General features: G+C 46.1%; 1 protein-coding gene across 9 annotated transcripts in view; it reads left to right on the top strand.

Moving 5' to 3' along the window:
- PAX5 (paired box 5) overlaps window positions 1-15,136 on the top strand; it is a 184,256-nt gene that overhangs the window by 88,546 nt on the left and 80,574 nt on the right. For 7 of the 9 annotated variants that reach the window (XM_003785141.2, XM_012802360.1, XM_012802359.1 and 4 more), the window contains one exon: window positions 14,896-15,025. The exons of the other annotated variants lie outside the window; for them this stretch is intronic. In XM_003785141.2, coding sequence (XP_003785189.1) covers window positions 14,896-15,025 — 130 coding nt within the window. The remainder of the gene's footprint in view (window positions 1-14,895; window positions 15,026-15,136) is intronic. 9 annotated transcript variants of the gene reach the window in all.

Below are 15,136 nucleotides of genomic sequence, written 5' to 3'. Positions count from 1 at the left end.
CCCCCCCGACAGCTGCCTGTTGGAGGTTATGGGGATTTTCACTCTGTTGCTCACCAAGTCAGTGGGGCCACAGCTTCTATGCCAGCACCTGTCGCAATTCTGCTGGGTCTGTGGCTATCCTACCTTAACCTGTTTTCAGGGCTCTTCCTACCCATCCACCGCTTGCCTCTGGGATTTTCTCCTCTCTTGGCAGCAGACAAGAATGGGTGCCTCTACTGGTCCAAACTGGATTCTCCCTCCTCTCCGTGGACTCTGATTGTCCTGTTCCCTCTCACCTGCTGTTTCCTGGGACAGCGGCACATCCTAGTGTCTTCTCCAGAGGCCCCAGAGATCTCCCTGGAGGCCTGCACTCTTTCTCCAGCTGCTAGGGGGATGCCCACATGGGCACAGGGAAGGTCCTGGGCGCTCCTGGGTCCTGTGCACAAGCGCGTGATTTAGTGTGCCTCACCGCGCCACATGTCTTCAAAATTGCAGTGCCCATTTCCTGCAGAAATAATTTCCACAAAGAGTGGCTCCTATTACTGCAAGAGGCGTGCAGACGTCATGATTTATTATTATTTATGGTCCCAAGGCCTTGTTTATGCAAGACGGGTTAGGTGCGTGCGATAGAAATGCCATTATGCAAATGACATTGAATGTCCTTACTGCGCCTAAATAATTTTTGTGTTGGACGATTAAACCTCATCTGTTATTGATATGGGCTGCAGTCGGGCCATTACAGAGTCCCAACAGTACTTACTCCCAGTAATGGGAAAATTGAGAGAGAGAGACCAACACAATTGCCTCAAGTGGGCCGTGATGGCCTGGAAGGAGTAGCACATCTCCCAGGCTGAGCCTGGGAGCCACCGACTCGGGATAAATAAGGAAGGCAGCGCCCGGCAATAAATTAAGCCCGGGTCTGGTTTGAGTGGGTGCCTTGGAGGATTTGCGGCCTTCTAGTCTTGTGATTTAGCTATTTGATTTAGCCAGGGGACCAGGCAGCCCCAGCCTGAGTTCCAGCAAGACCCAGTGCTGAGGCAGCTGTCAGCGTGGAAGGGAGGGTGACACGGAGGAAAGTGGCCACCTTGACGCTGGGTGTCCAATCTGCTGCGCCCACACAACGGCTTCCTGTAGCTGGCTCCTGCATGGACCCACCCGCCAGCACTCTCTTGTTCTCTCTCTCTTGCTCTCTCTCTCTCTTTTTTTTGACACAGCTGTGAAGTCCCATTTTGATCAGTGTTGATAGCTTATGAATTCCAAAATTGACAAAATTTACAGAAAAATGAGGATAATCCATCTTCCTTAGCAGCCTGTCAGGAGCTGGCCATACTTCATAATCTCCAATTACAGATGCTATTTTCCGACATTTACATGCAGATATTAGAACCAAATGAAAATGAGAAACAAAGAGAGAATGGAAATGCAGCTATTTATATGTATAAAAGACAAACAGGTAAATTCAAGACATTTAGATTGGATTTGGGGTCCCTTTAGGAGTCTGGAGACAGCCTTGAGCACGTGGGGTTTTAGAACAAAGTGGTAAGACACATGGTCTCACCAGGCCTGCCCAAGGTCTGGCGGTTTGAGTTAAAATGGGTCAAACTGCCCAAACAGCTGAGGGTGCTTGGCTGGGGGTGGGCGGACACGTAGGGCCATCCCTTAGGATTTTAAGGGTCTCTGGGGATCACCTGTAGTTCACACTGAGCAGTCAAGTTTACATGTATCTCACAAAAGGGCGAGTTAGAACCTTCCCACATTTATTTAAAAAGAAAAAAAAAAAAAAGGTGGAGGAGGAAATTGTCATTGGAGTCAGCTTTTTCTCCAAGGCAAATTTCAGAAAGTTGACACATTCTGGTGACACATGCATAAACTCCCTCTGAGAAAGGGATTTTGGAAGGTATCCAGCTTGTCAGAGGGCCCTGGCCAGGTACATAGGGAGTTTCACCAATAAACTTTTAAACAGGATATAAATAATAAAATTAATGGAGGCGAGAAGGAGTTCTGATATATGGATCATCCGCTTCCTTCTCGAGGCTAATCTGGCTGAGAGAGGAGGATCTGGGAGGAGGTTTTGTAATGAAAATGTTCTTCCCATAAAATTGAAGTGAGAACAGCCTTGTTGCCCTCGCAGCTGTATGTGGCTTTGGCTTCTGGAAAGCTGGGGATATTAATTAGCACTGCTTTGGATTAAACTCTCCCAACCATGTCGGATGTTACGATTTTTCTCTTTGTGAGCTTGACAGAGGGTGGCAAAGAGGATCCTGCCTGGGTTTTCCCAGCCTACTGTTATTACTGAACTTTTCTTTTATTTGGGCATCAAACCTCTTCTCCTCCTGGAAATGAAAATAGATATTCCAGAGTTTTCCAGGGCAGTTGGGCAGAGAGAGCCTGTTTTGTCAGACCAGGCAAAGGAAGTAGAGATGGCTGGATGGGGAGATGGGAACATCTCAGTTGTCTTTGGCTTGAAAGCTTTTGTTTGTGTAAAGCCTGTTTCTGGCCAGCAGTTTTATATTATTTGAGGTTTGATTTTTGAAAGAGAGGTGAAGGAAATAAAATTAGAGGCTAAATTAATGCATGTATGTGTATGAGGAGGAAAAGGAATTGTTAAAAATCAAACTCAAACCCAGCCTTCAGGAGGAGAGTATTTACTTGTCCAGTCTCAAGGCAAATGGCTTGCTTATCTAAGTAAATTATAGGTATTAGCACAAAAATAATTATTATGCTTTCTTTCCAGGTATGAAATGCCAGATTCATGAAATTAACACATAATGGCAAAATGCAAATGTATTTTCATAATTAAAAGCAGGGCTCTTAAGTAAAGTTAACCTTGATAAAAAGGTATACCAGCAGAAACACCATTGTCATTGCACTAGTTTTTTCTCTATTATTACCATCAGTTAAAATTTGAGTTTATATATCATGCCTAAAACCTAAGTCTAGAGTCTCATTCTTTTAGTTTTTAATTTTTCTAAAAGCCAGCATGTCACCTTCATTAAACAACAGAGGGCTTGAACCAAGCCAATAGTCAGATGCCTGCTTTTTCTTTAATGGTCCTAATAGTGTCACATGTTACCACTTATTTTTCTGTTGTTTCCACTAATGTTAAGATGAACTGCTAATGTTAACATTAAATTGGGCATCACTGCCCCCTGAATTGCTCCTATAGGAGCCTTCTGTCTATATGGGGAGAATAAAGGATAAAGTTAACAACACTCATGGCTGAACTAATCTGGAAACCTTTGCTACAAGAGATCATTCTTCAGCCAAAACTGGAAGGGGTAGACAGCCAAGGATTGGAGGAGAGAGCACTCAGGATGGAGAACTTGGCTGCGCCAGAGGCTTAGGGTCAGTGGGCTGTCTGCAGAGGTACACCTGGCCTAGAGGTTGGTGTCTGCCTCTGGCTCTAGCACTTTGTTATAAGACAGCTTAGAATCATGGTCATTAACACAGGCTTTGAAATCAGAACCTGGGTTTAACCCCCTGCTCACCTATTTACTCAACTTGTCTAGGCCTCAGTGTTCTCATCTGTAACATAATAGGTTAATAATGGTGGCAGAGAGGCGAGTTATAATGGTTCAAGATCTGCTGGAGGATGATTCAGGCATGTTATTCTGGCACCTATTGTCTCATTTTCATCAACTGTAAAAGGGGGTGAGTAATACCTTGTAGGGCTGTTGAAAGGATTAAATGAATTATGCATTTTAGTAGTTAGATAAGTACCTGGGATCTAGTAAGCATTCAGTAAATGCAAGCTTTTCTGACTCTTAGGGTCTAGGTGAGAGCTGGTAGTCTTCTGAATTGTAAACCAAGGAGTGTGAATTCGCTGTGGGAGGCTTGGCCTTCTCAGCTTTCTTTTCCTGGTGGTTCTAGTGCACACTCAGTTTCTATTTGGCTTTAGGAATCTTTGGTGACCAAGAGGGCACTTCCTCCCAAGGCTGCCTGCGTATGCCTTTTCAGGGCATCACCTGTTAGAACGTTCTTTCCGACAGGGAGCAGGAGGGCAGAGAAGTGTATGTGTGTGTGTGTGTGCAATCCCCACATGGCCAGAGGTGGTGGTGGGGGAGGAGCATACAGCCTCCCTGCCCCTACTCTGTCCCACACTGCTGATTTGGCAGTATAGAGGGAAATCTTCTCTTTTTATTTCTTTATTGTCCCAGGGTGACCTTTCTGTCCTCACAGCTGGGAAGTCACTTGGAAAGAAAGTGAGCTATGGGCATCTTGGGGTGCTGCTACCCTCCCATGCAGGTACTTGAGGATGGGGAAGGGAGGTGTCTTCCCTTTTGGACCCTATTTGGACCCCATGGTAGCTGAGTCCTGCATTCCTTGTGGGGGTAGCAGGAAGGGACAGCCAGGCCCAGATCGCCTGAGGAAGCCTGCAGAATTTGGCTGCCTGGAGATGGAGATTTGTTTTTGGAACTCTTCCTCCCCTTTGTCCATATCAGACTCAGGAGCTGCTCATGACACAGCCAGGCAGAGCTAGAGCAGAGCCACGGGCTCCCTAGACAGGGAGTCCCCACTGCATTCCCCACCCCAGATTTAGATCCACTATGATTTTATCACTCTGGGGGCCCTGAAAATTGGAACTTTGGCTACTCAGTCCTAGTTCTCATTCTCCAGAAGTGGAGCTTTGTGTTCTAAGCCTTGTCAGGGTAATAAGGGTATCCTAGTCAGGATAACCTTTCTGTCCTTGTATTTGGAAAGACTTGTAAGCTTGCAAATAGCACACTGGTTAGGGAAAGGAAGATGAATGCTTATTATTTCTTTTTTCATATACATAATCTCTTTCCATTTCTAATGAACTTTGAGTGAGCCCTGCATTGTCTGTGAGAACAGTGTGAATCAGTGAGGTGACAAAGCTACCAGGAAAACAGAAGAAAATGTTGTAGGCACTTTCAGACAACATGTCCAGATGGGGCCCTGTTCTGGATCCAGGTAGGGAGGGCACTGGCACCAAGAGGACAGTTGTTGGAAGTGGAGTCCCAGAGAGCACACCCAGGACCAATGTGGGGAGGCCTCGAGGAGCTCTTAGCACTTTCTCACACCAGAGCTGTGTGACTTTAGAGTGACTGCCTCAGAAAGTAGTGAGTTCCCTGTCACTGGAGATACTCATTGATGGATTTCTAGTATCAGATAAAGACCAACCTCCAAACCCCTGAGCTCCTTTGGGCCCTGAGATTTCAGGTTCACTAAAATTCTGTAAGAAGCCAGGGAAAGAAAAGGGCCCCCGATTAGTCATTGCTGGAAAAGTTTCTCTTAGACAGAAGCCCCATTATCTGACTCAGCCACCTTCCCAGGGCTTCCCCTGCTGGTACATACCACCTGGGAGCCTGTCTAGGGTATTCTGGGATGCCTGGCAGGCTGTAAACAAGGGGGAGATGAATCACTGAAACTTTGCAAATCTCTTCTCAGAAGTTTCTGAATTCTGCTACAAACCATTTTGAATCAGGCGTGGCACAGTTCTGGAGAAGAAAATGAATAAAGAGTATGTCCTGTCCATGCCTCTGGTACTTTCTGATGAATAAAAGCACCCTGACATCACTTACCCTCTCAGTGATCCTGGGAAGTACCCCTGGCACTGTTGATAGAGCCAGGCCACGGTACCTGTCCCAGTTCATTTGATTCCACAGACATTTATGTCACATCTCTTCAGAGCTGGGCACTGGGCCAGGAGCTGCTGCCACTAAGATGAGGGAGACACAGTCTCATCCTTATGAAGCTCACACTCCATTGGGGGATGAGGGCCCTAAACATGCAGAATGATAAGTGCTGTGAGAGAGAGAGAGGAATGCTTGGGTGTTTTAGGAACCTGGAGGAGGGGGAATCAGGGAGGGCTTCCTGGAAGAGGGAGGCCTTTCAGCATCCTTAGCAGTTCTTCCCCCTAGTTAATATTCATGGTAGCACTTTGTAAATTGTGGGGTACTTTTATAAGCATCATGCAATTAAACTTTTTATTTTGAGATAATTGTAGATTCACCTGCAATTATACAAAATAATACGGAGGGATCCCACATACTCTTTAACCCAGTCTCCCCCAAGATAACATCTTGTAAAACTATAGTATTATAGTGACATTGATAGACACTGAGTCCAAGATACAGATTATTTCCATCACCACAAGGATATTTATTTCAGTAGATATTTTAAAAATATTTATTTACATGTTTGGTGGTAGCAACTCAAAAAACTGAAAAGAAAAGGGCCTATCCTCAAGGACTTGACGTTCTCTTCTCCCATTCTGTGCCTTCTCACAACCTTATGACATAGGTTGGATATCCCCACATTACAAAGGGGAAAAGGAACTGAAGACGTGAAGGGCCTGACCTAGTTTCAGCACAAATTGTGCCTTGTCAAACATGAACTATGTCCTCCTGGCCCCAGGCTCCAAGGTCTTCCTAACCACACTACCTCCCCTGATGGCTGCTAAGGCACTGTGTTAGGGGGTCTGGGCTGTAGAATGGGCAACATCTTCACCAACCCATAGAGTGAAGCCTGTGCCCAGCCGGGCCCACGTCAAGGAGCATTCCTCCACAGGGTGAGGATTCCACCTTTATGGGGCGTGGCTTGGGTGAGGGTTTAGGGCCTCCCTCATGACAGGTGGAGTCACTGAGGCCTGGCCAGGGAGGGCTCTACCTCAGTTTGCAGAGAGTCCAGGGCCGAGCCAGGTCTCCAGGCCCTCTGCCAGTGTAATCCATTGTAATCAAGACAGAATGACTCCTTAACATATGCTTTGCTGGGTGCAGTTTCTGTGTACCCAGGTTTACAAAATGTGGCTCATTCCTCCTTCTTGCTATGGTTTAGGGCTCTCTCCCTAGATAGAAGAGTAGAGCTGGGTCTGTGGCCAGGGCCCTTGCAGGAAGAAGACATCTCACTGAAGGTGACTGAGTTTCACCCTCAGGGCTGGTAGTGAAAATCTTTTGCAATTCTATTTCTGCCTCGGGGGCAGGGCACTGGCACTGGGGTTGGCACTGGTTGGCACGGGACACTAGGGCTCCCTTCTCTGAGCTCCACTCCCACATCCACCCACATCCTAGAATTCCCAAGGACATAAAGGACCTGCAAGGACTCTGCAAACTGGAGAGTGCTAGGCAGACAAGAAGTTTTAAGCTCCTTATTTTGGGGACTCTGGAGTCCCCAAAGATGCAGGGAGAATGGCCTTCAAAGAATGGGACAGGAAGAGAAAGTGAGAAACAAACTCCTGGCTGTCCTTAGACTCTGAGATTCTCTTGTTATTCCACCAGTATTTGGTGGACAGCTGATGAGTGGTGGCAAGCAGTGCCACGAGTCAAATACGTGCAGACTGAGTTTTTTGATTTTAATTATGGAGACTTTCAACATAGACAGAATAGTCTAATGAACCTCTAAGCACCCCTCCTGCAGACTCACAATTACCAACTCACAGCCAGTCTGTTTCATCAACACCCCTCCTCCTGTTATACTCTATTTTATTTTTTAATGGTTTTGTTGAAATACAATTTTTATGCCATAAAATTTACTCATTGTAAGTATGCAAGTCAATGATTTTTTAGCAAATTTAAGGAATTGTGTAACCATCACCACAGTCTGGTTTTAGAACACTTTCATCACTCCAGAGAGACTCCTCCTGCTGGTTTTTTTTTTTTTAGACAGAGTCTCATTCCGTTGTCCATGCTAGAGTGTATGGCATCAGCCTAGCTCACAGCAAACTCAAACTCTTGGGGTCGAGCAACCCTCCTGCCTCAGATGCCTGGGTAGTTGAAACTATAGATTCCTGCTAATTTTTCTATTTTTAGTAGAGACTGGGTCTGACTCTTGCTTAGGCTGGTCTTGAACTCTTGAGCTCAACTCTCAAGCTCAAGCTGGTCTCTTGCCTTGGGCTCCCAGAGTGCTAGGATTACAGGCCTGAGCCCCTACACCCAGCCCTCTCCTGCTGGTTTATATTAATAGTTTGTACCCTCTCTCACCCCCCAGCTCCAGCCAACCACTGCTTTGATTTCTGTGGCTGTAGATTCACCATTTCTGGACATTCCATCTGAATGGAATATCTTTTATATCTGGATTTTTCCCTTAGCATAAAATCCTTTTGAGGTTCATCCATGTTGTAACATGTATCAATACTTCACTCTTTTCAGTTGAATAGTATTCCATTGTATAGACAGACCACATTTTGTTAACCACACTTTATTTTGAAGTAAACTCCAGGTATTATATCACTTCGTCTATTCGATATTTTAGAGTGAATCTTTAAAAGACAAGTCCTTTAAAAATGCATAACCGCAATACCATTATCACACCTATAAAATGTCATCAGATACCCAGTTGGTGCTCATATTTCCAACTATTTCATTCCATATCATAGTTTGTTAGTTTGTCTTATGATGATACTTATACAATTTGTTTGAATCAGGGTCCACGTTGTGATCTCTTGATGTGTCTCTAAGTCTCCTTTAACAATAGGTTCACATCTTTCTTTTCTTGCCTTGCAATTCATTTGCTAAAGAGGGACTCCAGACTTTGTTATGGAGCTGGAGCTTAGAGGCAAGGAGCACTGCAGTGGAAAAGGACTTAGAGGTCATCAGGGGGAAAATGCCCAGAGAAATGGGGAGGTAGAGGCCAGTGAAGGGAGGGTCTTACTGATCCCTCTGCTTCCTCAGTCTCAGTTCACTGGGGCAGGCCTTGGGGATACACTGCCCCCCACCAGCTCTAGCTTCTGCCCTTCTCTGGGTAGGCGTAGAGGTGGGCAGGTATCTGGTCAGGATGGGAGTGGTTGGCCTGGCTCTGGCCCAGCTCCCAAGGGCTACCTACAGTCTGGTGATGAGCCTAGATGAGCCCAGCAGGTGATGTGGGAGCCTCCTGACCTGAGGTGGCCATCTGAGGTGGCCAGCCCTGTAACCTCGACCCCAAGCACTGCCCTTCTCCTTGCTGCCCTCCTTCTTACTGTCTGTGTTTCTTTTCTCCTCCATGCTATGGCAGTGGTGCCCCGTGCTGATGAGACAATACTTGGTGCAGCCCCAGGCAGTCCTTTTCCAGGTAATTTCCTAGGGACCCAAATGACGCCCAGCACATACTTTCCTGGGGCACATGCCTCCTTGAGTCCCTTGCTAGGATTCCTTAACCTCTCATGGTGTTTGGCTTTCTCCCTTTCCCCTGAGATGCTCATGATCACCTAGGCAGGTGACTGGGATTAGAATTGAACTCGTTTTACACATGAGGAAAATGAGGTTCAGAGAGCTGGCCTGCCTACCCAAGGCCACACAGGTGAGAAAGAGATAGCGCTGGGACAAGAAGCCTGTGTTATCACTCCTAGTTCATTGTTTTTTTCCACCATTGGGTCAAGGGCTATAAATGATGCAGATAAAAATTAACTAAGGAAACCATCCCTTGCCCTGTACCTCAGTTTCTCCACGTGTGGAAAGATGGCCCTGAGTATCCTTCTTGTGCTGACATTTGAGAGAGTAAGGCTTTATTTTATTGGCAGCATGCATTCTGTTAGGAGACTAACAGGCAGCACGTGGGCCTGGTGATCTTGACCTTGAGGCCTTACAGGGGTCTGCAACAGTGGGCAGAGGGAGCTTTATCCTAACTGGTTGGAATGGGCAGTCTGTGATTTGCTGACTGCAGCACATTTCTCTTCTTGGGTCATGGTCAAGAGCAGCACCAGGGGGCCCTGATGAGGAGGGAGCAGAAGCCTGAAGTGACATCCTAAGAAAGAACCCCAAGGGCTCTTCAGAGAAGTAAGAAATGTGAACACTGCTTTGCTTGTGATTGTCAGTGGTTGAGGGTAGGGATGGGGACGAGGTAGCCAAGTACATAGGTGCATCAAGACATTTACACGTGTGTAACTGTGTGCATACCTCTATACCCCACCAGCCCCCCTCGGCTTCCCAATAAACTATGAGAAATGGTAGAAGATTGCCTTTGTTAGCAGGAAAAGAAGCACCAATGATACTTTCTCTCTTCTCTTTCCGTCTCTTGTTCTCTCTCACTGGTCTCCCTTTTTTCCTATCTTTCTTTTTCTATCAGCCCATCTCTTTCAGTCCCATCTTAAACAAGGGATTTGAGATGGCCTAGGAAATAAAAGAATTACATGTATCTAAGTTAGCTAAATCTGGAAAAAAATTCAGAAATGTAGAGAAAAGGGAAAGATTATTTCACCAGGAGTTGGTAATAATGTGGTTGAGGTGACTGAGCACTGAATTGGACTGAGTTTCCTGGCAGCCAAAGCAAAAAGGGCCAGCAGTGGTTTCTAGTGTTCTTGTTGTTCAGTCAGAGGTAGTTAACAATTAATTTGGGGGAAAAAACCTTTTTCCTGGTATTGAATTGTAGGAGAGATTGACAAGAAATTTGAATATTCTAACGAGCAGTGTCTCTAGAGGTTTAAAAATATATTCTTTACTTGGTTAGTTTTTTTTTTTTAATTGTCTCTTACCGATGTTCAATGTCTGATATTCCATCAGAGACCAATATAGGCTCTATCCTAGGGGATTTAACATGTTGGATGGGGTTGTTGCTTTCTGATCATCTGATCTGATGAGGGGCAAAGTGGGGACGGGATAGGGGACTGTTAGAATATCACTTGGAGCTCTTGTTCACATACTTCCCAGTTGCTTTTTGAGTGTTGTGGCTAATGGCATGCTACTGGACCATACATTCATTCACTCAGCAAGCACTTAGGGGGCACTGGGTATGTTTTATGTGCCATGCTCTCAAGGTAACCTGGATGGAGATAGACAAATGGTCATTATACATACATGGTGATAATGTGATAATGGAGGTTGTGCAAAATGCCACCAAGTATGGAAACATAGGCAAGGGAGAGATTATTTCTTTGAAGGAGTGTGGGGCCCCTGAATGGCTTCACTGAGGAGGTGATATGGAGGTGGGCCTTTCAGATAATGTAGGAGTTCTTTATGTGACTGAGCGAGATGGGCCCTTCAGGAAGATGTAGCACAGAGTGTGGAATGGCTGAGGAGCAGCTAGGGTAGTGATGTTTCAGGGAGCCCAGGATGTGGGGAGAATGGAGTTGCCTTTAAAAATCACAGGCAGCTCAAAGGGACAGACAATGGTAAGGACTTAGGGAACAATGAAACACCAAGACTGCATGACAGCCTTCCCTCGCTGTGTAGGAACAGAGTTAGAGCTGGGAATCCTACTGAAGAGGAGAGGCAGTGCCATGGGCAAGGCCTGTGAGGTGGTGATGGTAGGAGACAGAGATGGTGAAGGGTAGCCAAGGACTCATTTCTGAGTCCCACTATCTCCCAGACACCAGCTCTTTAGAAAGGCTTACTTCTGAGCGGCACCTGTGACTAAAAGGAGTAGGGTACCAGCCCCATATACCGGAGGTGGTGGGTTCAAACCCAGCCTCAGCCAAAAATAAATAAATAAATAAGAAAGTCTTACTTTTCTTTTTGGGAGCCAACAGTGGTTTGGTGACGGGTTTTGGACCTCCCACTGCATGTATAACAAAAGCTGAAGAGTTTACATCTTGGAAAGATGATCCAAACCCAACTGTTGAACTGATAGGATGAAGCTGGTTTGATACAGAATTTATTGACTAAAGCAAATAGCAAAAAAAGTTCTTTTAGTATGTATTTAGTTTTAGGAAACTAAATACATTCACAGGTAGGATATCCCTGCTGGCTGCCCTTTCGACAACTCTCTTAAACCGAGGTTGGCTTTGCTTTCTTGGGGGAAGTAGAGTCTTTGCCTTGCAGACCTGGCTGCCTATCCCATATAAGAGGCTGGAGTCTAGGAATGGGGCAGGCTGAGGATGGGTGAAGGGATGCTCCCTCTTGGCTGGGGTGCTGCCTGGCCCTATGAAGGAGCACTCATTCTTTTTCCTGATCAGGGTTCATTGTGCAAGCCCTCACAGTGAAATGCCAGTGTGTCTACCTCTACCTTTCTATCTCTCTCCTTTATATTTTCGCTCCTTCTAGCTATTGCATGTGTCCTGTTTCTGGATCACTCCCATCCTATTGCCTGAGAGCTTTTCCTCAACTGCTCTTAGCCTTGAGGGCCAGGGACTGCTCAGTCCCATGTTAAATGCGACTGGCCCTAAGAAACCCTTCTGGACCACTTCCCCCTCTATGTAATGTAAAGGCTCCATGCTCTTGTCTCCCCTGGATGAAATTTCTGAGCCGTATGTCTTTTCTTGTGGGGTTTGTGGATGAGAGTCAAAGTGTGTGTCTTGTTTTACACACCATATTGCATGAAAGAGGGCTCAACAAGTGTTGAATGCATGCATACCCGCAACGCTCAGGCTTTCACTAGGGTATTCTGGAATGCAAAGAGGAAGGAAGAACTGGGACATACTCCTGGGGCCCCAGAAACTTTAGAAGATGCCATCTAGGAAAAGAACCTTATCCGAGGAATCTAACCTCTCATCTTTGCACATACGATGCATTGAAGGAGGTGCTTCCGGTGAGTGGAATTCTATTCCAAATTCATGCTTAGCAAATTAGGAGGCTAATGGCATGACCAAGTCCTATTCTGTGGGCGACGAAGTCTAGACAGTGACCTTTTCCCAACAGCTCCTTGCTGAATGGAAAGAAGACAGTGTTTCCCCAACTTTGGTGGTTGTGACCTATAGCAAGAAATACATCTTAATCTCCACCTAGTACACACATACCCACTGATATGTGAAGTGAAGATTTACAAAGCAGGACTTACCCTTTCCTTGTGTGAGAACTTTGGATATTTTTTCTTCTATTTCATTCTAATTTCATTTTTTAGAAATTTGGGGACTAGTGAATTGATTTCAGGACCCACAGTATGAAAGTCATTAGGGTAAGTGTCAAGATGTTGGAGTTAGACAGACCCAGCCTTCAGGCACCTAGAAGCTGTGTGGCCTTAGGCAAGTCATTTCCCTCCGTAACAGAAGTTTCTGTTTATTCATCTGTAAATTAGGGCTAATAAGGAGCCTACTTCAAGGGGTAACTGTGAAGATGAAATGAGATTATGTAGGTTCAGTGCTAAGTGTGAACTTTTGATGAGGAAGAATGGTAGTCAGGAAAGACTTTCTGGAGGAAGAGGCGCTGAGGCGGGGTGGTAGGATAACAGGAACTCACTACCATTCTCCTCGTGACCAGAAGACCCATGCAAGCACCTCAGGGCAGAAAAGGCCCTGGTTTCTCTTCTAGGAAGGGCAGACTTAAAGATTATTGGCTGGACCTAGAGTTGACCATACTAGATGCCTTTGCCTTCTAATCCACCTGGAATTGATTTTTGTGTCTGGCCTAAAGATCCAATTTCTTTTTTTCCCTCCTATTTCTGAATGGATAACCAGTTACCCCCCTCTGTTTATTAAAGAGTCCATCCTTTCCTGCTGATTTGTACACCACCACTCTCATATATCACAGTTCCATATGTGCGCGGATCAGTTTCTGGACTCCATTCTGTTTCATTGGTCTATTTATCTACCCCTGTGCCAATACCACACTGTCTTAATTACTGTAGCTTTATAGTGATTCTCCATGTCTGATAGGCCTCCCCCAGCCTTGTCCTCTCCCTTAGAAATACCTGGGCTCCCTATGTTCTTCTCCACATGTCTCAGATTCAGCCTTTGAAGGAAGACAAGGAAAGGGCCCCAGGGTCCTCTGGCTAAGCTGTCCTCAGTGAGAATCACCTTAGAGAGCCTGGGCCCACAGTACCTCCTAGAATCACAGCTGCTGTCAACCTTGTTTGTCTCTTAAGCATCCCAGAAAGTACTGTTAAAATGATCTGTTGAGAAAAGTGCCAGTCGGAGTACCTTCTGCCTGCCACAAGCTCAGTGGGCTCCTTTGGTTTCTCTCCTAGTGGCTCAGCCTCGTCACCTAGGATGCCTGCCACTCCTTGAAGAAGACTGCTTGCTTCCCTGGACATAATCCTGGACAGACAGGGATGTGTCCTCTAATGACAATACTAGGGCCCTTCACCAAATCTTATTATCAAAACCAAATTATTTGACTTAAGTGCTTACAAATATTTTCTTTACCTGAAAATAGGCCTGGGGGTTGGGTTGTAGGAAGAAATGTGATTTGCTCATGTTTATGTTATAATTTAGTCTGTCCTGAGTGGGAAGATCCAGGTTGAGTTCTTTGCTGCCTTCTCTGGGACCATTCTGACAATGGCTTGGATGGCAAGGAAACGGCTCATCACATGCTCTGATTTCATGAACTGGCTTAAAGAAAGAAGCATGACTCATGGGCCAAATGAATGAAGGTGGTAAATCAGATGTGTGCACCCCACGTGTTTTCAACATGTGTGCTTCTGGAATTCATGTACTGGGTTATGGTGGGCATTATTATTATGGTGACCCACCCCTGGCCTGGGATTCAGCCTTGTTGATCATGGGCAGAGGCGTCCTCCCCTTGGGCCTCGGTTTGCTTGTCTGGGAGATGAGATTTTAGACTGGGTGATCTCCCTGGTTCCTTTGAATCTTTGTCTATGTCAGTGGCTCTCAACCTTCCTAATGCTGCGAGCCTTTAATACAGTTCCTTTGGGTCGTGACCCACAGGTTGAGAACTGCTGGTCTATGTGATTCTACTTCTGTGATTTAAGAGCACAGAAATAAAAAGATGTCCTTTCCATCCTCTTGGTGGGAAGACTGTTATTTCCGTCTTGCTTTTGGTTACTAATTTCTCCCTCCCTGTACTGAGAAGAGTGGTTTTCTCTAACCAGCTGGAGCTGGGTGAGGGAACCCTGCAGGCCACAGAGAGACTGAAGTTGGAATTCTTGAGAAGCTGCATTGAGTCTTGCCTACCCCTGCACCTGGGAAGAATCGTTGCTTCTTGACAAAGCTGAATCTGCCCTTTCAAGGCCAGGGGGTTTGTGAGCCCCCTGTGGTCCTTGGCGTAGGCATGGATTAGCCCAGCTTGATGGCTGAGCTTAGAACATGGTGGTGGTATTTGACTAGGCTACTTCATGGTCTTAGTGCTGAGATGTCTCTGTTTCCTCTTTCAGACCACTGAGTATTCAGCCATGGCCTCACTTGCTGGAGGGCTGGACGACATGAAGGCCAACCTGACCAGTCCTACACCTGCTGACATTGGGAGCAGTGTGCCAGGCCCGCAGTCCTACCCCATTGTGACAGGTGAGGGCACCTGGGGTATGGGGGGATTCATGGGGGAGGGAGGGATGAAGGAAGGGGAAGGTGTGGGGGAGAGATTGAGAGAGAGAGAGAGAGAGAGAGAGAGAGAGAGAG

Source organism: Otolemur garnettii, unplaced genomic scaffold (assembly GCF_000181295.1).
Source record: "Otolemur garnettii isolate 467f Iridium unplaced genomic scaffold, OtoGar3 scaffold00014, whole genome shotgun sequence".
Classification (NCBI taxonomy): domain Eukaryota; kingdom Metazoa; phylum Chordata; class Mammalia; order Primates; family Galagidae; genus Otolemur; species Otolemur garnettii.
The sequence above is the reverse complement of the archived record's forward strand: the minus strand, read 5'-3'. Positions and strand labels throughout refer to the sequence as shown.